The 23,149-nt window shown below is 43.0% G+C and overlaps 1 protein-coding gene across 2 annotated transcripts; it reads left to right on the top strand.

Moving 5' to 3' along the window:
• The first annotated feature begins 5,982 nt into the window (after positions 1-5,982).
• On the top strand, positions 5,983-21,901 carry LOC101106045 (pregnancy-associated glycoprotein 6-like). Of its 2 annotated transcripts, XM_012101967.5 has the most exons (9): positions 5,983-12,852; positions 14,031-14,181; positions 15,156-15,273; positions 15,372-15,490; positions 16,677-16,870; positions 17,774-17,890; positions 19,569-19,710; positions 19,798-19,896; positions 21,591-21,901. In XM_012101967.5, exons 1-9 carry the CDS (start codon positions 12,752-12,754, stop codon positions 21,738-21,740), a joined length of 1,191 nt encoding a protein of 396 aa, XP_011957357.1. In that variant the 5' UTR covers positions 5,983-12,751; the 3' UTR covers positions 21,741-21,901. The 2 variants fall into 2 exon arrangements, with proteins under 2 accessions (XP_011957357.1, XP_042094190.1); XM_042238256.2 differs by lacking the exons at positions 15,156-15,273; positions 15,372-15,490 and having other exon boundaries at positions 12,716-12,852.
• Positions 21,902-23,149: the final 1,248 nt, after the last annotated feature.

Below are 23,149 nucleotides of genomic sequence, written 5' to 3'. Positions count from 1 at the left end.
CCCAAGACGGATGGGTCATGTTGGAGAGATCTGACAGAATGTGGTCCACTAGAGAAGGGAATGGCAAACCACTTCAGTATTCTTGCCTTGAGAACCTCATGAACAGTATGATAAGGCAAAAATATAGGCCACTGGAAGATGAACTCCCCAAGTTGGTAGGCACCCAATATGCTACTGGAGACTGGTGGAGAAATAACTCCAGAGAGAATGAAGGGATTTAGCCAAAGCAAAGACAGCACACAGTTGTGGGTGGGACTCATGATAGAAGCAAGATTCGATGCTGTAGAGAGCAATATTGCATAGGAACCTGGATTGTTAAGTCCATGAATCAAGGCAAACTGGAAGTGGTCAAACAGGAGATGACAAGAGTGAATATAGACATTCTAGGAGTCAGCGAACTAAGATGGACTGGAATGGGTGAGTTTAACTCAGATGACCATAATATTTACTTCTGTGGGCAGGAATCCCTTAGAAGAAATGGAGTAGACATCATAGTCAACAAAAGATTCTGAAATGCAGTACTTGGATGCAATCTCAAAAATGATAGATTGATCTCTGTTTGTTTTCAAGGCAAGCCATTCAAAATCATGGTAATCTAAGTCTATGCCATGATCAGTAATACTGAAGAAGCTGAAGTTGAACAGTTCTATGAAGACCTACAAGAGCTTTTTGAAAACACCCCAAAAAGATGTCATTTTCATTATGAGGGACTAGAATGCAAAAATAGAAGTCAAGAATCACCAGGAGTAACACACAAATTTGTCCTTGCAGTACAGAATGAAGCAGGACAAAGGCTAATAGAGTTCTGCCAAGAGAACACACTGGTCACAGCAAACACCCTCTTCCAACAACACAAGAGAAGACTCTACACATGGACATCACCAGATGGTCAATACCAAAATCAGATTGATTATATTCTTTGCAGCCAAAGATGGAGAAGCTCTACACAGTCAGCAAAAACAAGACCAGCAGCTGACTGTGGCTCAGATCATGAACTCCTTATTGCCAAATTCAGACTGAAATTGAAGTAAGTGGGATAAAGCACTAGACCATTTAGGTTTGACCTAAATCAAATCCCTTTTGAGTATACAGTGGAAGTGAGAAATAGATTTAAGGGACTAGATCTAATAGACAGAGTGCCTGATGAACGATGGATGGAGGTTCATGACATTGTATATGAGACAGGAATCAATACCATCCCCAAGAAAAAGTAATGCAAAAAAGCAAAATGGCCATCTGAGGAGGCCTTACAGATGGCTGTGAAAAGAAGCGAAGAAAAAAGCAAAAGACTGAAGCAAAGATATACCGATTTGAATGCAGAGTTCCAATGAATAGCAAGGAGAGATAAGAAAGCCTTCCTCAGCGATCAATGAAAAGAAATAGAGGAAAACAACAGAATGGGAAAGACTAGATAACTCTTCAGCAAAATTAGAGATACCAAGGGAATATTCCATGCAAAGATGAGCTCAATATAGGACAGAAATGGTATGGACCTAACAGAGGAGGAGATATTAAGAAGAGGTGGCAAGAATACAAAGAAGAACTGTACAGAAAAGATCTTCATGACCAAGATAATCACGATGGTGTGATCACTCACCTAGAGCCAGACATCCTGGAATGTGAAGTCAAATGGGCCATAGGAAGAATCACTATGAACAAAGCTAGTGGAGGTGATGGAATTCCAGTTGAGTTATTTCAAATCCTGAAAGATGATGCTGTGAAAGTGCTGTACTCAATATGCCAGCAAATTTGGAATCTCAGCAGTGGCCACAGGACTGGAAAAGTTCAGTTTTCATTCCAATCCCAAAGAAAGGCAGTACCAAAAAATGCTCAAACTACAGCACAATTGCACTCATCTCACAAGTTAGTAAAGTAATGCTTAAAATTCTCCAAGTCAGGCTTCAGCAGTAAGTGAACCATGGACTTCCAGATGATCAAGCTGGTTTTAAAAAAGGCAGAGGAACCAGAGATCATATTGCGAACATCCAGTGGATTAACAAAAAAGCAAGAAATTCTAGGAAAACACCTAATTCTGCTTTAGTGACTATGCCAAAGACTTTGACTGTGTGGATCACAATAAAATGTGGAAATTTCTTAAAGAGATAGAAATACTGGACCACCTGACTTGCCTCTTGAGAAATCTGTAAGCAGGTCAGGAATCAACAGTTATAACGACATGGAACAACAGACTGGTTCCAAATAGAAAAGGAGTATGTCAAGGCTCTATATTTTCACCTTGCTTATTTAACTTATATGCAGAGTTCATCATGAAAACGCTGGGCTGGAGGAAGCATAGGCTGGAATCAAGATTGCCGGGAGAAATATCCATAGCCTCAGATATGCAGATGACACCACCCTATTGCATAAAGTGAAGAAGAGTAAAGAACCTCTTGATGAAGGTGAAAGAGGAGAGTGAAAAAGTTGACTTAAAGCTCAACATTTAGAAAACTAAGATCATGGCATCCAGTCGCATCACTTCATGGCCAATAGTTGGGTTAACAGTGAAGACAGTGGTTGATTTCATTTTTCTGGGCTCAAAAATCACTGCAGATGATGACTGCAGCCATGAAATTAAAGGATGTTTACATCTTGAAAGGAAAGTTGAGACTAATCTAGACAGCATATTGAAAAGCAGAGACATTATCATGTCAACAAAGGTCCATGTAGTCAAGGTTATGGTTTTTCCAGTGGTCATGTATAGATGTGAGAGTTGGACTATAAAGAAAGCTGAGCCCTGAAGAATTGATGCTTTTGAACTGTGGTGTTGGAGAAGACTCTTGAGTGTTCCTTGGACTTCAAGGAGACCCAACCAGTCCATCCTAAAGGAAATCAGTCCTGAATTTTTACTGGAAGGACTGAGGCTGAAGCTGAAACTCCAATGGTTTGGCCACCTGTTGCAAAGAGCTGCCTCATTTGAAAAGACCCTGATGTTGGGAAAGATGAAGGGCAGGAGGAGAGGGGATGACAGAGGATGAGATGGTTGGATGGCATCACCAACTGAATGGACCTGAGTATGTGTGGACTTTGGGAGTTGGTAATGGACAAGGAGGCCTTGTGTACTGCCGTTCACGGGCTCATAAAGAGTCGGGCATGACTGAGCAAATGAACTGAGCTGAAGTTGTTGAATATAGTTTCAGATTTCTTTCCTTGTTTCCTTTTTATAAAAAAATTTAAATTTATTTATTTTAATTGGAGGCTAACTACTTTACAATATTGTATTGTTTTTTGCCATACATCAACATGAATCGACCATGGGTGTACAAGTGTTCTCCATCCTGAACCCCTGTCCGACGTCCCTCCCCGTACCATTCATCTGGGTCATCCCGGTGCACCAGCCACAAGCATCCTGTATCCTGCATCGAACCTGGACTGGCGAATAGTTTTTATATGATATTATACATGTTTCAATGCCATTCTCCCAAATCATCCCACCGTCTCCCTCTGCCAAAGACTCCAAAAGATTGTTCTAAACAACTGTGTCTCCTTTGCTGTCTTGCATACAGGGTTATCGTTACCATCTTTCTAAATTCCATATATATTCATTAGTATACTGTATTGGTGTTTTTCTTTCTGGCTTACTTCACTCTGTATAATTGGCTGTAGTTTCACCCACCTCATTAGAACTGATTCAAGTGTATTCTTTTTAATGGCTGAGTAATAATCCATTGTGTATATGTACCACAGCTTTCTTATCCATTCATCTGCTGATGGACATCTAGGTTGCTTCCATGTCCTGGCTATTATATACAGTGCTGGGATGAACATTGCGGTACACGCGTCTCTTTCAATTCTGGTTTCCTCAGTGTGTATGCCCAGGAGTGGGATTGCTGGGTCATAAGGCAGTTCAGTTTCGTTTTTTAAGGAATCTCCACACTGTTCTCCAGAGTGGCTGTAGTAGTTTGCATTCCCACTAACAGTGTAAGAGGATTCCATTTTCTCCACACCCTTTCCAGCATTTATTGCTTGTAGACTTTTGGATCGCAGCCATTTTGACTGGCATGAAAGGGTACCTCATTGTGTTTTTGGTTTGCATTTCTCTGATAATGTGTGATGTTGAGCATTTTTTTCATGTATTTGTTAGCCATCTGTATTCTTCTGTTGAAAAATGCCTATTTAGTTCTTTGGCCCATTTTTGGATTGGGTCGTTTATTTTTTCTGGAATTGAGCTGCATAAGTTGCTTGTATATTTTTGAGATTAGTTGTTTGTCAGTTGCTTCATTTGCTATTATTTTCTCCCATTCAGAAGGATGTCTTTTCCCTTGCTTATAGTTTCCTTTGTTGTGCAGAAGCTTTAATTTTAATTAGATCCCATTTGTTTATTTTTGTTTTATTTCCAGTATACTGGGAGGGGGTCATAGATGATCCTGCTGTGCTTTATGTCAGAGAGTGTTTCGCCTATGTTCTCTTCTAGAAGTTTTATAGTTTCTGGTCTTACATTTAGATCTTTAATCCATTTGAGTTTATTTTTATGTATAGTGTTAGAAAGTGTTCTATTTTCATTTTCTTACAAGTGGTTGACCAGTTTTCCCAGCACCACTTGTTAAAGAGATTGTCTTTTCTCCATTGTATATTCTTGCCTCCTTTGTCAAAGAGAAGGTATCCATAGGTGTGTGGATTTATTTCTAGCCTTTCTATTTTGTTCCATTGATCTATATTTCTGCCTTTTTGCCAGTACCATATTGTCTTGATGACTGTGGCTTTGAAGTAGGGTCTGTAGTCAGGCCGGCTGATTCTTTCAGCTCCATTCTTCTTTCTCAAGATTGCTTTGGCTATTCGAGGATTTTTTTGTATTTCCATATAAATTGTGAAATTATTTGTTCTAGCTCTGTGATAAATACCGTTGGTAGCTCAATAGGGATTGCATTGAATCTATAGATTGTTTGGGGTGTTATACTCATTTTCAATATATTGATTTTTTCCTATCCATGAACCTGGTATATTTCTCCATCTATCACTGTCCTCTTCGATTTCTTTCACCAGTGTTTTATAGTTTTCTATATATAAGTCTTTAGTTTCTTTAAGTAGATATGTTCCTAAGTATTTTATTCTTTTTGTTGCAATGGTGAATGGAATTGTTTCCCTAATCTGTCTTTCTAGTTTCTCATTATTAGTGTATAGGAATGCAAGTGATTTCCGTGTGTTGATTTTATATCATGCAACTTTACTATATTCATTGATTATCTCTAGTAATTTTCTGGTGGAGTCTTTAGGGTTTTACTTCCCTGGTGGCTCAGATGGTAAAGCGTCTGTCTACAATTCGGGAGACCCGGGTTTGATCCCTGGGTTGGGAAGATCCCCTGGAGAAGGAAATGGCAATCCACTCCAGCACTATTGCCTGGAAAATCCCATGGACCGAGGAGCCTGGTAGGCTACAGTCCATGGGGTCGCCAAGAGTCGGACACGACTGAGCGACTTCACTTCACTCACTTCACTTCATGTAGAGGATCATGTCATTGCAAACAGTGAGACTTTACTTCTTCTTTCCCAATTTGGATTGCTTTTATTTCTTTTTCTGCTCTGATTGCTGTGGCCAATGCTTCCAAAACTATGTTGAATAGTAGTTGTGAAAGTGGGCACCCTTGTCTTGTTCCTGGACTTAGGGGAAATGCTTTCAGATTTTCACCATTGATCGTAATGTTTGCTGTGGGTTTGTCATGTATAGCTTTTATTATGTTGAGGTATGTTCCTTCTCTTCCTGTTTTCTGGAGAGTTTTTATCATAAATGGATGCTGAATTTTGTCAAAGGCTTTCTCTTCATCTATTGAGATAATCATATGACTTTTATTTTTCAATTTGTTAATGTGGTGTATTATATTGATTGATTTGCAGATATTGAAGAATCCTTGCATCCCTGGGGTAAAGCCCACTTGGTCATGGTATATGATCTTTTACTGTGTTGTTGGATTCTGATTGCTAGAATTTTGTTAAGGATTTTTGCATGTATGTCCATCAGTATATTGGCCTGTAGTTTTCTTTTTTTGTGGCATCTTTGTCAGGTTTTGGTATTAGGGTGATGGTGGCCTCATAGAATGAGAGTGGAGGTGTATCTTCCTCTGCAATTTTCTGGAAGAGTTTGAGTAGGATAGGTGTTAACTCTACTCTAAATTTTTGGTAGAATTCAGCTGTGAAGTCATCTGGACCTAAGCTTTTTTTTTTTTGCTGGAAGATTTCTGAATATAGTTTCAATTTCCGTGCTTGTGATGGGTCTGTTAAGATTTTCTATTTCTTCCTGGTTCAGTTTTGGAAAGTTGTACTTTTCTAAGAATTTGTCCATTTCCTCCACGTTATCCATTTTATTGGCATATAATTTCTGAGAGTAGTCTCTTATGATCCTTTGTATTTCTATGTTGTCTGTTGTGATCTCTCCATTTTCATTTCTAATTTTAGTGATTTGATATTTGTCCATTTGTTTCTTGATGAGTCTGGCTAATGGTTTGTCAATTTTATTTATCCTTTCATAGAACCAGCTTTTGGCTTTGTTGATTTTTGTTATGGTCTCTTTCGTTTCTTTTACATTTATTTCTGCCCGAATTTTGAAGATTTCTTTCCTTCTACTCACCCTGGGGTTCTTAATTTCTTCCTGTTTTAGTTGCTTAGGTGTAGAGTTAGGTTATTTGTTTGCCTTTTTTTGTTGTTTCTTGAGGTATGTCTGCATTGCTATGAACTTTCCCCTTAGCATTGATTTACAGTGTCCCACAGGTTTTGGATTCTTGTGTTTTCATTTTCATTTGTTTCTATGCATATTTTGATTACTTATTTTTATTTTTCTGTGATTTTTTTGGTTATTCAGCAGCATGTTGTTCAGCCTCCATATGTTGGAAATTTTAATAATTCTTCTCCCGTAATTGAGATCTAAACATACTGCATTGTGATCAGAAAAGATGCTTGGAATGATTTCAATTTTGTTTTGAATTTACCAAGGCTAGATTTATGGCCCAGGATGTGATCTATCCTGGAGAAGGTTCCGTGTGTGCTTGAGAACAAGGTGAAATTCATTGTTTCTGGGTGAAATGTCCTATAGATATCAATTAGGTCTAACAGGTCTATTGTATCATTTATAGTTTGTGTTTCTTTGTTAATTTTCTGTTTAGTTGATCTATCCATAGGTGTGAGTGGGGTATTAAAGTCTCCTACTATTATTGTGTTATTGTTAATTTCCCCTTTCATACTTGTTAACATTTGGCTTACATTTTGTGGTGCTCCTATGTTGGGTGCATATATATTTATAATTGGTATATCTTCTTGGATTGATCCTTTGATCATTATGTAGTGTCCTTCTTTAGCTCTTTTCACAGCTTTTGTCTTAACATCTATTTTATCTGATATGAGTATTTCTACTCCTGCTTTCTTTTGGTCTCTATTTGAATAGAATATCTTTTTCCATCCCTTCATTTTCAGTCTGAATGTGTCCCCTATTTTGAGGTGGGTCTTTTGTAGACAACATATATAGGGGGTCTTTTTTTAATATCCTTTCAGCCAGTCTTTGTCTTTTGGTTGGGGCATTCAACCCATTTATGTTTGAGGTAAATATTGATAAGTATGATCCCGTTGCCATTTACTTTATTGTTTGGGGTTTGAGTTTATACCCCCATTTTGTGTTTCTTGTCTAGATAATATCCTTTAGCATTTGTCAGAGAGCTGGTTTGGTGGTTCTGAATTCTCTCAGCTTTTGCTTTTCTGTAAAGCTTTTGATTTCTCCTTCATATTTGAATGAGGCCCTTGCTGGGTACAGTAATCTGGGCTGTAGATGATTTTCTTTCATCCCTTTAAGTATGTCTTGCCATTCCCTCCTAGCCTGAGGAGTTTCTATTGAAAGATCAGCTTTTATCCTTTTGTGAATCCCCTTGTGTGTTATTTGTTTCCCCCCCCCCCTTGCTGCTTTTAATATTTGTTCTTTGTGTTTGATATTTGTTAAATTGATTAATATGTGTTTTGGGGTTTTTCGCCTTGGGTTTATCCTGTTTGAGACTCTGGGTTTCTTGGATTGAGAGATTATTTCCTTCCCCATTTTAAGGAAGTTTTCAACTATTATCTCCTCATTTATTTTCTCATGCTCTTTCTTTATCTTCTTCTTCTGGGACTCCTATGATTCGAATGTTGGAACATTTAATATTCTCTTGGGGGTCTCTGAGATTGTCCTCATTTCTTTTAATTCGTTTTTCTTTTCTCCTCCCTGATTCATTTATTTCTACCATTCTATCTTCTACTTCACTAATCATATCTTCTGCCTCCATTATTCTATTATTTGTTGCCTCCAGAGTGTTTTTGATCACATTTATTGCATGATTTATTACATTGACTCTTTTTTATTTCTTCTAGGTCCTTGTTAAACCTTTCTTGCATCTTCTCAGTTCTTGTCTCCAGGCTATTTGTCTGTGATTCCATTTTGTTTTCAAGATTTTGGATCATTTTCACTATCATTATTCAGAATTCTTTCTCAGGTAGATTCCCCATCTCTTCCTCTTTTGTCTGGTTTGATGGACATTTCTCCTGTTCCTGCACATGGTGAGTATTAATCTATCTCTTCATCTTGTTTATATTGCTGAGTTTTGGGTGGCCTCTCTGTATTCTGGCAGTTTGTGGAGTTCTCTTTATTGTGGAGTTTCCTCGCTGTGGGTGTGGTTGTACAGGTGGCTTGTCAAGGTTTCTTGGTTAGGGAAGCTTGTGTCGGTATTCAGGTGGGTGGAGATGGATTTCTTCTCTCTGGAGTGCAATGAAGTGTCCAGTAATGAGTTATGAGATGTCAGTGGTTTTGGAGTAACTTTGGGCAGCCTATATATTGAAGCTCAGGGCTGTGTTCCTGTGTTGCTGGAGAATTTGTGTGCTATATCTTGCTCTGAAACTTGTTGGTCCTTGGATGGTGCTTGGTTTCAGTGTAGGTATGGATGTGATTGATGAGTTCCTGTCGATTAGTGTTCCCTAAAGTCAGGAAATCTCTGGTGTTTTCAGATTTGGACTTAAGCCTCCTGCTTCTGGTTTTCAGTCTTATTTTTACAGTAGTATGAATACTTCTCCTTCTAAACAGCACCACTGATAAAACATCTATGTTAAAGATGAAAAGTTTCTCCACGGTGAGGGACACACAGAGAGGTTCACAGAGTTACACGGAGAAAAGAATAGGGAGAAGGGATTTAGAGGTGACCCGAATGAGATGATCTGGAATCAAAAGAGGAGATAGCAAGCTAGCCAGTAATCACTTCTTTAGGTGTGTTCCACAGTCTGGACCGCTCAGAGTTGTTCACAGAGTTATACAGAGAAGAGAAGAGGGAGGAAGGAGATAGAGGTGGCCAGGAGGATAAAAGGGGGGGATCAAAAGGAGAGAGAAAGATCCAGCTGATAATCATTTCCCTAAGTGTTGTCCACCGTCCAGAACACACTGGTGATTCACAGATTGGGTAGAGAAGAGAAGGGGGAGGGAGGAGACAGAGGCAACCTGGTGGAGAAAAAGGAGAGTTCAAAGGGAGAGAGAGCAGTCAAGCCAGTAATCTCGCCCCCAAGTAAAAATGGGTACTGAAGATTGGGTTCTCAATGGTACAAAATTGATAACAAATACCAAAAAGCAAAGATTAAAACTCTAAACTAGAGGTTGGATTTTCAAATGTACAATATTAAAGAAAAGAAGAAGAAGAAAAAAAAAAATAAAACAAGACAAAGTCACCAAAATTATACACACACACACACACACACACACACACACACACACATATAGTTTGCTTTAAAAAAAATAGGGTCTTTTTTTTTTTTGCAAAGTAATAGTAGGTTATAAAAATGAAAATTAAAGGAGTAATAGAGGACTTAAAATTAAAAAAAAATTAAATAAAAGACTGTTCATATAAATAGTAAAAATATATCTAGGACTTTCTCTGGTGTTGTTGTGGACAGTGTGGGGTCAGTTAATTTTCGTATAGTTCCTTGGTCCAGCTTATATTTCTCAAGATCCATAGGCCCCTTTCTATGTAGTCAGTACTAACTACAGGATTTTAATCTATTGCACCTGTCACTTCCAAGGCGGTTCCTTCTGTTATAGCTTCCTCTGTTTGCTGGTCTCTTCAGTGTCTGGTTTCCACCCTGACACAAGGGGGGCGGTGGTGGACACTTTTTAAAATCTCACTTGTTCAGTCGTGCTATGGAGAGGGAGGGACACTGCAAAAAAAAAATCACTGGCGTGTACTCACAGTGCCTCAGCCACACTGGGCCTGTTCCGACTCATGGCGCCTGTGCCCTCCCTTCCCACACTGCTCAGGCTGTAGGATGCTCCGTCAGGAACCTTCCGAGCCCAGCCCTGGGCTGCATGCACCTCCCAGGTCTAAGCCACTCAGGTTCAGGGACTCGGGTAGTCCTCAGAGGCACAGACTCGGTTGGGCCTGTGTTTTGTGCCCTTCCCAGGTCTGAGCAGCTCAAGTGATGAGGTGTTTTGTGAGCATGGTCACTGCGACTTATCGCCTCCCCCGTCCCTGCTGCTCAGTTTTCTAGGTGTACAACCAGTGCACTTTCTCAGGCAGATGTTGACTGTCCAGAACCCCAGGAAGTCTTAGTTAATAAAGAAGCCTGCTTGCTGTTTGCTAGATAATGCCTTTCTGTGGCCACGATTGCCCCCTTCCAGCTCTGGCTGCTTGTCACTGGACGGGGATGGTCTGCAGTGGGCTAGTTCTGTTCAGTCCTTTGTTCTGTGTGCGGGCCTGGCAGAGTCTTAGATTAGGGCTTTGTGCTTGGTAGCTATCCCACAGTCTGGTTTGCTAGCCCAAGTTCGCTCAGATTGCCCTTGGGGCATTCAGGCCTGGCCCTTACTCTAAGCAATGCAGCTAGTGCCTCCCTGCCCAGGCCCTGCTTTCTAGTGGTGGGTGTAAGCATCTGTGCTGCTTTTCCCCTGGGAGAGTTACCATTGGGCTCATAATCTGTGGGGTTTAATTATTTATTTATTTTTCCTCCCTGTTATGTTGCCCTCTGTGCTTCCAAGGCTTGCCACGGACTCAGCAGTGAGAGTGTTTCCTGGTGTTTGGAAACTTCTCTCTTTTAAGACTCCCTTCCAGGGATGGAGCTCCATCCCTACCTCTGTTGTCTCTTTTTGGTCTTTTATATTTTTTCCTACCTCCTTTCAGGGACAATGGGCTGCTTTTCTGGCTGCCTGATGTCCTCTGCCAGCATTCAGAAGTTGTTTCGTGGAATTTACTTACCATTTAAATGTTCTTTTGATGAATTTGTGGGGGAGAAAGTGGTCTCCCCATCCTATTCCTCCAAGAACTTAGGACTGCCCCCCCCCTCCTTTTTTTCTTTTGGTTTCCTTTGCTTTTGTTTTTGATGGGCAGTATTCTTATTTTTCCTTAGAAGATATTCCACTCTAAATGTAGAGTCATAAGTCTGAATTTTAAAGCCACTTGAGTAATGTGTTGTTATAGGTAGCTAGTCAACAACCTGATGCAATTAGATTTATTATTCTTTGTTCTCAATTTGTTCAGTTCAGTTCAGTCCTTCAGTTGTGTCCGTCTCTTTGCAACACCATAGACTGCAGCATGCCAGGCTTCCCTACCCATCACCAACTCCTGGAGCTTGCTCAAGCTCATGTTCATTGACTTGGTGATGCAAGCATCTCATCCTCTGTCTTCTGCTTCTCCTCCTGACTTTCATCTTTCCTAATATCTGGGTCTTTTCCAATGAGTCAGCATGTTTAGAGTGCATTCAGTCTCTTTTTAAATCAACCAACATGAATTAAATTTCTCTCTGTCCCTACTGCACTCCCAACTCTAGGCCAAAAACAAAAATTGCAGAGACTGAAGGCTGATTCCAGCACATCACTGTGGAGATTTCATTCCCACTTTTTATTTGGGAAAAAAATTAGTTGTGAATATTAAAATCAGTAGATTGTACATAAATACCCAAACTTTTATTCTCTTGAAAACATGGCCAACTTGCCTACTTTCCAGCATGGATGAAGTGGAAAAAAGCCTGCTCCCAGTGGTAAGGCCTCTGCTGCCCAGATTCCAACATGGCCTCCTAGTCCTAGTATCATATCTCCTGCCTCCGGGGACCACGAGCTTGTTAGAACTAGATTTCTAGCTCTCTTAAGATAAATACCACTTTTGTCTTGATCAACTTTGACTTTGAAGCCTTTAACCCAGAACCTAGCACACAGTTCTTCCTCGTACAGTTGTCGGATGATATAAAATCTCTTGTGGATGCAGATGACATTTCTTTCAGTACTGAAACCATGCAATTGAAGTACTGCCCTAAATCTGCCCTAAATCTTTGATGCAGACTTGCATCATAGGTGCCCCTGATGTCTGCCAATAGACTCACTACCTAAAACCAGTTGTATGTCCCTGGGCTGTCCCTGAAGCCTTCACTTTGTCATTTGACAACTTATCCTCCTAGCAATCTCCTCTCCAATGAAGACAGCAGTGCATATCTCATGAAGTGGCTAGGAAGATGGCATGAAACCAAGAATGTTGAGCATGGCCCCTAGTATCCATTTTCATGGTGTTCTTAGCAGATTTTTCTCCATGTAGGCAAGGTTCTCTGTCTTCTTAGATGTCCATGCAGATCAGTTTGATTTTCTAACCAAGCTTCAGGGAAGAGATTACAGTTAAATTCTCTATATTTTGAGAAGCTTCAAAGGCCGCTGACCAAGGACACTGATGAAGGTAAAGATTTAATCAAGAGCTTTGTGTTTTTTTTTCAGATCTTTTAGTGGCCTAAAGGGGAAAACTAGGGTAGGTCAGAGCATATATAACTAGGAGCTCCTGGTCACCACTAAATGCTAAGAACCCAAACTTCCCTGAGTACTTGGATGCAGGAAAGAAGCATGAAGTGGCTTGTGCTCCTCGGGCTGGTGTCCATCTCAGAGTGCATAGTCAAGTAAGTATGGGGACTGTAAGTTATGTCATACTCCTTTCTCAGATTTTTCTTTTCATCTGATTATTCTTCCACCCATCAAGTTCAGAAGGGAATGGAATATTTCCCTAAGAGTCTTAAAGCTCCACTCTTACTTATTGATAAGTAACTTGCTATAGGAACTTTGGATCCCAAGGTCTTGGTTGGGTTGCACAAAGCTTGGGGTCCAGTCATGTCATGACCTATTGAAAATACAACTCCTTGTAACAGTTCAATGCACAGTCTATGCAGATGTCGATATGGTCCTGTGGAAGAGCACTTTCTAAATTTTATTCAACACGTCCTCTTTCATCCCTGTCTACTTCAGTGTGTATACACTTATGTCTGCATCTCTGTATCACTGTCATTTATCTCTCCATCTCTTTGGAAGTCACAGGGAATGTATTTTTCTTTGTGTTGTTTTCTTTTAATTTTTCATTTGACTCATCCTTCCTTCTTCAGCCTTTGAATTTCCCTTACTTGTTCACTATATCTTGGATTCTTCTGTCAATTCTCTCTTCTCTGTCAACTTGGAGAAAGATACACTGTTTTGTATCTGACAAGCAGTGTGACCACAGCCAACTCAGAAATCTCTTGCATTTCAAATTGGTCCCTTGTAAAAGAGGATGAGCCCCCCTTCAACCTACATCCTTGAGGTTCTATGAGAAGGAATGAGTGAGATGGCAACACTAATGATAATGGCTGTCATTGTTGAGACTGGAAGATCCCCTGGAGAAGGAAATGGCAATCCACTCCAGTATTCTTGCCTGGAAAATCCCATGGATGGAGGAGCCTTGTAGGCTACAGTCCATGTGGTCACAAGGAGTCAGACACGACTGAGTGACTTCACTTTCACTTTATATACATCACTTCTCGTATCCCCAAGATACCCTATTTGGAGGGTTTGTATTGTTACATTCTACCATTTTACCGAAGGGGAGACTGAGACACCACATGGTCATATAGCTTACCCAAGATTGCAGAACAGAACCAGTATTGAAATCTATGTCTTTGCCATAGTATATGCATAAAATTCTGATAATGATATGCCTCATAAAAATGATTAGAAAACACACAGGGCCATTACAATGACAGTTATGTCTTAACACTGACATCTAATTGTAGCATCTTCTTTGTTTTGTTTGTCAAATGCTCGGTGAAAGAATACCTCTAAGGAGAGTGAAGACCATGAGAAAAACCCTCAGTGAAAAAAACATGCTGAACAATTTCCCGAAGGAGCATGCTTACAGACTGTCCCAGATTTCTTTTCGTGGCTCAAATCTAACTATTTGCCCGCTGAAAAACACCAAGGATGTGAGTATTTTGGGAGGATGGTGCTCCAAAGCACCCCCTGGTGCTCTAGCCTAGCACTGGGGCTCATCTGGAGGTGCCAGGTGGGATGATGGGGATGGGGTTCCTGCAGGAGGCAGAGACACTGGAAAACAGTGACCCCCAACCAGAAGAGAAGGCAGTCTCATCCTCAACTGTTAGTCTTTGTGACTGGGCCTGACAATTACCAGGTGTCAGGTAAATATCCATTTCTGTGTCAAAGATGTGTCATTTGTTTGAGGGCGATTGTTCCTTCTGAACTAAGTGAGAGCCTCAGTTACAGATGAAGAATGAACCATCACTGATCAAAAGGTAGAACCAACTGCAGAGCAATTGTGAATCCCCAGGCAGAGAAATTCAGTTTCCACAGATGCAAGAACGATAGCACTAAAAAGTTACTGAACCTGTATTCCATGTATGGCCATAAGAATCACTGTGGTTACTGTTTTTAGATTAGCCAAAGGGCTTATTTTGTCTTCAAGAATGTCCATGCCAGCCTGAGAGATAGGCAAAGGTAAATACATGTCAAATGAAAGGGTCACCTGTGTGGTGTTGACTGGATGTGGTCTGAGTTTGGAGGGCGTGGCTGGGGTTGATCAAGAAGGACCTCCTGGAGAAGGAGATGCTAAGACTGGGTTTGAAGAGACAACAGAGCTTCTCAAATGAAGGCACCAGGACTTCCCTGGGTGTTGAGTGGTTCTGGAGGCCCAGTGTATATGCCTATGGGAATCCCATGCAGGAGGAACCACATCAACACCTGGTCATAGAGTCAATATCCTGCATACAATGTAGCACAGGAAAAATATATCAAATGCAGACACCTCTGTGACCAACGTCTGTGAGCTGCATGGTGGTTAGAAAGTGATCTCAGAAGATATGTGACACCCAGAGGGAGGCAGCAGTTTGAGAATAGAGGGTAGCCAATTCTGCACTAACCTACTCCCTGCCTTTCCCTGTAGTTGGTCTACCTGGGTAACATCACCATTGGAACACCCCCTCAGGAATTCCAGGTTGTCTTTGACACAGGCTCATCTGACTTGTGGGTGCCCTCCGACTTTTGTGCCATTGAAGCCTGTTGTGAGTACAGATACATTGTACCCGGACCATCTTTCACTTGCCCTGCTACCCTGTTTCCATCCTTTGCACCTGATGACACTCATCTCTTGTATCTACAGCTACACACGCTAGGTTCAGACATCTTCAGTCTTCCACTTTTCGGCCTACCAATAAGATCTTCAGCATCACCTACGGATGTGGGAGAATGAAAGGAATTGTTGTTCATGACACAGTTCGGGTAACAGTGTAACATATACTGAGTCAGGTCTGGCTAGGAAGTGACTACTGCTTGCAAAACAGATGCAGGACCATCTGGCAGGACCCTTCCAAGCCCAACTCCCATAGATATTGGCCATCTTATCCACAGGATCATGTCTCTGGGGAGGCAGTGCCTGTGGTGACACACGAACAAACAGATTAGCTAACCCAGAAAGTGGTTTGAGGTGTGGACTTGCAGCTCCTCCGCCCATGAGCAGTTCAAAGTTCATTTTGCTGGGAGCGAGAAAAAAGGATAAAAGCACCCACTTTTATATTCACAGACTGTTCCAGGCACTTTCAGGTGATAACTGGCTTAATCCTGCAACAACCCTACACATCAGTTACTCTGATTAGCTCATGAGACATATGAGGAAACTAAGGCGTAGACAGCAAGGTCCTTGCTGAGGGCACACACATGGTAAAGGTGGAGTTAGGATGGCTTTCCAGGACTGAATTTGCTGTGGGATGTTTGTGGACAGGATAAAACTGATCTGAGGACCCTGGGAGCAGTCAAGGAATCCAGAGTGGGAAACTGGTGGCCTGAGAAGTCAAGGGGACCAATAAATGATTTCTCACTCTAGAGGACCCTTGAGAGTCTAATAAAACTATGGCCCGCCTCCCCCAAAATACTTGAGTAGTTGATCTCTCTTTACTCTCTCATACACACTCACAGGAATATACACATATCCCCAAAAGTGATTTCCACAGGCAGTAATTTCATAGAGCCCTGCAAGAAAGATTGTGTTTTTGACTTCTGTCTTCCTGGACAGATGCAGAATCCACAGTACATTACAGAGAATGCAGTCCATTCCTGTCATTAGGTCACAGTGATGCCAAAGAAAGACTATCTTGCTCTTGATTGCTTTGTCTATACGGTGGCACCAATGGGACCTGGCCAGACTCTTGGTTGCCCCACCTGTACAGAAGCCACGAGGGCAAAATGACTCACTCAGGTGGTGTTTTTCAGAGGGGCAGATGTTATAAAATTCATAGCCTCTCTCAAATCAAACCCAAATTCCCCTCCCAGCTTGATCTCACTGTCTGCTGGCCACTGAAGATAGAGCCCAGCCTCAATTCTTCTCTGAGGATCTAATGGCAATGCATCCCAGCCCAGTCCTAGCCCCACTTCACGTATCTGCAAGTGGGAACACTTTCCTTTCCCACAGATTGGGGACCTTGTAAGCACTGACCAACCATTTGGTCTAAGCACGGAAGAATACGGGTTTAGGCGTATACCTTTTGATGGCGTCTTGGGCTTGAACTACCCCAACATGTCCTCTTCTGGAGCAATCCCCATCTTTGACAAGCTGAAGAATGAAGGTGCCATTTCTGAGCCTGTTTTTGCCTTCTACTTGAGCAAGTAAGTCTGAGATGGACAATCCCTTTCACCAAATTAGCTGTAAGATGCTTTCAGTTACACAAAAGTTATAGAACACTTGTTAAAAAGGTATCCTGAGAGATAATCTAACCCAGGATAAGTATGGACCCAGGACCCTACCTGGCTTCACCCCTGGCTTTCAGAAATAAAAGTTTATTGGAACACAAGCCTACTCCTGGGCTCAAGACCAGTAACCTGGTCTAGGGGGTTGAGTGAGGAGGAAGGGTAATGGAAGGCCACAGGAAACCAGTTGAAGGAAGGATTTACTTATGAATTTGATAAGGAAGGAAGGAGAAGGATGGTGGATATTTTTCCTTCCTCATTAGCATTTCACTGGGAGCCCAGGACCAGCTACCCAATTTGTAGGAGCCAGTGAGAAACGAAAGTGTGGGACCCCTTGTTTAATAAATATGAGGCATTTCAAGACAGGGAGAGCAGAGGTTGGATCCCTTCTGAGTTTGGGGCCCTTTTGACAGTAGAGATCACAGGCCGTTGGAGCCAATGCTGGGTGACCTGAACCCACACCCTTAGAACTCCAAGGCCTTGATTTTCCTGAAAAAATGACAAGGTGGACAAGGGGAAAGCCCAAACACTTCAGCACCCTGTCCTCTGATGGTGTCTGAGCACTCAGGTGGCTGGAGGTCCAGGGCATCTTCAGAAGACATAGTGGGTGACACTCATCCAAGTGGGTTCAGCTTCTAACCTCCTCTGTGCCACTCGTTAGCCAGTAACAGACCTCAGTCTGGATCTCAGTCTCTCCTAGACTCGATTTTTGCCACTGTACAGGGCGACCTTATTAGGGCCTTGATGGGTGGACAAGCACAGCTCTCAGACGGTGCTGTTGTTACCGTCCTCCAAGGATCGCCCCCTCACTTCTCTCTACAGAGGCGGGCAGGAGGGCAGTGTGGTGATGTTTGGTGGGGTGGACCACCGCTACTACAAGGGAGAGCTCAACTGGGTACCATTGATCCAAGCGGGTGACTGGATGGTACACATGGACCGGTAAGCCTCTCCCTCTGAGGGTCAGCCCAAGTAGTGCTCCCACTACTGTACATGGACACAGGCAGACACACACAAATACATTCTCAGACACACAGTCCCACAGACATACACACCACACACAATGACATAGACAGACACACAGACACATGGAAACACACAAGCAGACACATAAAAACATACACAGCAACACATAAAAACATGCATAGCTAGTCAGAGACACACAAGCACACACAAAGAAACATGCAAACACGGATACAAACAAACACACAAGCACAGAGATACACAAAGAACCCATGGGTTCATAATCCCCAGGCCTTCTGAGCATGGCTCTTATCAGGGTCCTAAAAGGCACCAGAGAGGTCTGTGTAGCTGGCAGAAGACTGCACCCACTGCGCTTTGAGTTGGGGAGCATGGTTAGAGGACTCCACAGTGTGGTGAATAGAGGATCAGGGAGAATTTCTCCAGCCTGAACAGAGTTATGATAAGATGACCGACTGTCCAGGGCTACCTAGGACATAGGAAATTCTCAGTACAGATAAATGTCTGTTTAAAAACAGGGACAGTCCTGATAAAATGGGGACAACTTGTCTTCTCAGGGAGCAGCTACCCAGCAGTGGAGAGTAGTTGCCTGCAGTCTTAAGACGTGAAAGCAACTAATAGAAAAGACATGCCAAGTTCTTGGGCACACGTGCGACAGGGGCTATTACAGAGGATCAGGAAGGTGAGATCCAGGAGTGACCTGAGGACAAGAGGCATAATTGAAAGGATTCTGTGTGATACCCTCAGGCAAATGTTGACCTGTCCTTTGCAGTTTCTATGGGCTGGTCACGTATTTCCTGGCCAGGGTCTCAGGGTCTGAGCTGGTTGTAGGAGCAGTGCTGAAAGACACCCTCTCCCAGAGAAGCCCCTCTCTCCCCCTACGATGAGAATCTGCTGCCCCTGCGAATCTCCATCTTCACTCTGTGTGCGAGTTGTTATTTGTTCCCCACCAGATACAGCTCTCTGGAGGTTACTTATTGTTTTCTTAGTTTTCATACACTCATTGAACAGACAATATTGGGCATCCACTGTGTGTGAGGCACTTTAGGGAGGCAAGGAGCATAAAACTCCCCCTCACATCTAAGAAGGCAGATGTACATGAAGTGACTTGCCCACATAGTGAATTGTGACTTTGGTACATGTTAGACATGAGGAGGAGAAGGCAATGGCAACTCACTCCATTACTCTTGCCTGGACAATCCCAGGGATGGCAGAGTCTGGTGGGCTGCCCTCTATGAGGTCACACAGAGTCGGATATGACTGAAGTGAGTGAGCAGCTGTAGCAGCAGCAGACATGAAGAAGGTTCTACAGAGACTGACTAAGACAGGAGACTCATAAACACCAGGGGAAAGACTTCCCCAAAACAATAAAATTAAGCTGGAATCTGGAAGATGAGAAGAAATTTGCTAGTCAAAGTGCAGTGGAGTCTTCTAGGAAGGAAGACCAGATTGGGTCAAGGTACAAAAGATCCTGGTATATTCAAGTACTGCATTCAAGGATGTCAAGAAAGGTACTGTGTCGAGAGCAAAGGAAAAGAGGGCAAGAGACCAAGGGCTGTTTAGGAGACAGACGGGAAGAGGACAACTCTGGGGAGGCTCAGAGTGACCTTGATGCCCACTTTCTTCCTTTGTCTCTCAGCATCTCCATTGAAAGAAATGTTATTGCTTGTTCTGCTGGTTGCAAGGCCGTTGTTGACACCGGGGCAGCATTCATCCAAGGCCCAAAATCACTTGTTGATAACATGCAGAAGCTCATCAGTGCCACGCCAAGGGGCTCCAAGGTGAAGGGTCATGCCCCGGGATCACTCCCAGTCTCCACACACAACAAGGATCACCAGTGTCAACCTCTCACCCTCTCTCTCTAACAGTACTACGTTTCATGTTCTGCGGTCAATACCCTGCCCTCTATTATCTTCACCATCAACAGTATCAACTACCCAGTGCCAGGTCGAGCCTACATCATCAAGGTGAGGTGACAATACTGAGGGTTGGTTTTCAAGCTGGAGCTTGCAGGAAAGGAACCCTTGGGCTGCTGCTTGGAGGAGGGCGCCCTCTGGAGGCCATGTCAAACCATTGCAGATGCTGCTGAGCCCTGTGGCTGGGCCAGTGACTCCCACAAAACCAATCACTTGAGAGTTAAGGGCCATGTGGGACACTGATCTTCCTGAAATAAATGTGGAGAGGTCTCACCATATGGCATGGTGGGATCAAGGACAGGGGAACACTAAGGTCCTCAGTCCTCAAAAAGCTTCAACTCAATCTGAATCCTTAGGTGCATGAACATGAAATTCAGCACTAGCAGTCCCTGAAATAGGCCATGTTACAAGGAGAATGGCTGGGGACAGTCCCAGTGTGATGTCCCAGCGTACGTTAACAGGCTCCCTTCCGTTCTCAAGGTTTTCCTGGTTTTAATGATAAATTACATGGTCAGCCTAGTTCTCGGCTGTATCTTCCCCTTGCTCCGGCCAGGTGCCTCCTTTGTGAGTTCGGGCACCCAACAACTCTGTGGGGAAGCTGGATGCTAATGTGAATAAAGGGTGCATTGTGACTGTTCAGCCCCAGCACTGGGTGGAGGTGTCATGTCAGCTCCTAGAGGGAGTTCAGAGCAGGCTGATGGGCTCAAAGAAGGCTTTGAGGAAGAGAGGGAATTTCAGTAATTCTAAAACCACAAACTCATTGAGCCATATGGAGGGTTGCTTGATTTTAGGCAAAACTGCACTGGATTCCATGCAAATGGCATCTCAAGATCATCTGCACTGGGGCACTGGGGACTTACGAGGGGTGATGAGGGCTACAGGCAGACCAGTGGGGATGGGGAACAAGAGTACGTTACCCAACCAAGCCTGGAGTGGCCAGAGAGGGTGAGTGTGGGCTGAAGGAGGCTTCGCAGGGTTCCTGAGTTAAAGCTTCAAGAAAGTGTTTTGGGCACTGCTCTATTTAAGATGAATAACAAACAACGACTTGCTGTGTAGCACAGGGAACTCCGCTCAGTTATATGATAGCCTGGATGTGAGGGATGTCTTTGGGACCAGGATACCCGGATACATACGGTTGAGTCCCTTTACTGTCCACCTGAAACTCAGAATATTGTTAATCAGCTATACTCAAATACAATATAAAGTTTTTAAATAAGGTACAGAGTGTGGAGATGCAGGAGGAGAACCAGCATTCTCTGCAGAGAAAACAAGGAGCAACAGTCAGAAGGAAAGAAATAGGGAGTGAGGAGAGCTATGGACACACTTGTTCTTTTCGAAAATAAATTATATTGAAATGTGGCTAATCTTCATTGTGGCATTAAGTTCTGCTGCACAGCCATGTGACTCAGTTATACACATAAAAATATATATTTTTAAATTATTTTTCACGTGATTTATCACTGAATGTTGAATATGGCTTCTTGCGCTCTAAAGTAGGACTTTGTTGTTTTTCATTCCTCTGTTTCCCCAACTCCCAACCTCCCCTCCCCCACACTCTTCCTCATGGCAACCTGATGTCTTGGCCCTCTTTGATTGATGAACTCTCATATCCCCTGCTGCTGAGAAAACCCCTTGATACTTACCAAAAGAGGGAAATAAAACAAAGAATTGTGCTAGGTCTGGATATTGGGGGGAGTTACCAGTAAAAGCTCATGGTGACTGGTGTGTGTCTCTGATTCCCCCAGGATTCTAGAGGCCGCTGCTATACCACCTTTAAAGAGAACCAATTGAGTCCATCTACAGAGATCTGGATCCTGGGTGAAGTCTTCCTGAGGCTGTATTTCTCAGTCTTTGATCGAGGAAATGACAGGATTGGCCTGGCACAGGCAGTGTAAATGCTTAGAGTGGTTCAGGAATCAATAAGGCCACTCCTAACACATACTCACTCACACTTGGGCACTGCTGCCCAGGATGCTGGTGAACTGTGTTTAGTGGTCTGCACACCTTATTCTCAGTAAAGAATAAAAGGTATCACTCTTAGTGGTGCTGAAACAGATTGTTGCCTCTGTGTCTGGGAGTGCAGTATCTAGAACCAAGTCTGAATCAAAATTGAGAGGAGCCCTCCTCCACCTGCCTTTAAGGAAAAGGGGGACTCATTGAAGTGATTCTGGGAATAGAGGACACAACAATTACAGCAAATACAAAGATCTCTGTGACTGGACCCTAGAAATCAGAAGTCATCAGTTCTCTCTTTTTCTCCCTTGGCCTTTCCCTTCCCGCTTCTTTGATGGTCTTAGCTGACAACTTTCTTCCTTAAGGCTTCTACACTTAGTGAGGGAGTCCAAGCTACCTGCCCTAGGGTTTTATACCCTGAAGGCATTTCCTAGTAAAGAAAGAAGCTGGGAGCCATTAGAGTTCAAGGGTATTCTCTGAATGATGCACCTCAGTTCACATGTACAGCCCTATATCAGCCATCCTGGCAGGGCCATGTGGTCCTATGATGGGCTTTACATGGTCATTGGCCCTGACACAACACACATGATTGTCAATTTCCTCCAGAACTGCATGACTGAAGCTGGGGAGAGGCAGCCCCAAGGATAGCGACTGGGGGATGGTCTAGGCCATGGAAGAGTTTGTGATGACCTGCCAACTGCACTACCTCCTCATTCAGAGGAATTATAAGGGGTAATGAAATAGACTCTCTTCATCCCATCTCAGATGATCTTATCACTGGACTTCTCCTCCAGGGGATTTTGGGAGAGGTACTTCATGCAAAGCTGGTTCCCTCTTGTTCCTAAACCCCAGTCAAAAGCTCTCTGCCACATATGCCTGCTCTGTCCTTTCTAGGCCTACTTGGTAAGTGGTGGCCCCAGTAGATCCCTGAGCCATCTCCCTCCTCCAGGGCCCAGAATGTCCCTTCCTTGGCCTCCAATCCTGCTATGGAGAATGCAAGGCATGTATTGGAGGACCCAGGGTACACAGAGCCTTCTGCCTTTCTGAGCTTCCTCCATGGGTGGAATTACAAACTACTTGCTTGGAGCTGCCATGGTCAGGCACTTTTACAGTGGAAGCATCCATTCTTTACACCTGGAGACCCTCAGTAGATGCCTCAGCTAAGACCGCAGTGGTCAGAGGTTGATTTCCTTTCAGAGTGACTGGGTGATCTCCTTGTTGTATAAGGGACTCTCAAGAATCTTCTCAAGCACTGCAGTTCAAAAGTTCAATTCTTTGGCATTCACCCATTCTTATGGTCCAGGTCGCACATCTGTACATGATTACTGGAAAACCATAGCTGTGACACTAC

The sequence above is a fragment of the Ovis aries genome, chromosome 21 (assembly GCF_016772045.2).
Source record: "Ovis aries strain OAR_USU_Benz2616 breed Rambouillet chromosome 21, ARS-UI_Ramb_v3.0, whole genome shotgun sequence".
Lineage (NCBI taxonomy): Eukaryota > Metazoa > Chordata > Mammalia > Artiodactyla > Bovidae > Ovis > Ovis aries.
The sequence above is the reverse complement of the archived record's forward strand: the minus strand, read 5'-3'. Positions and strand labels throughout refer to the sequence as shown.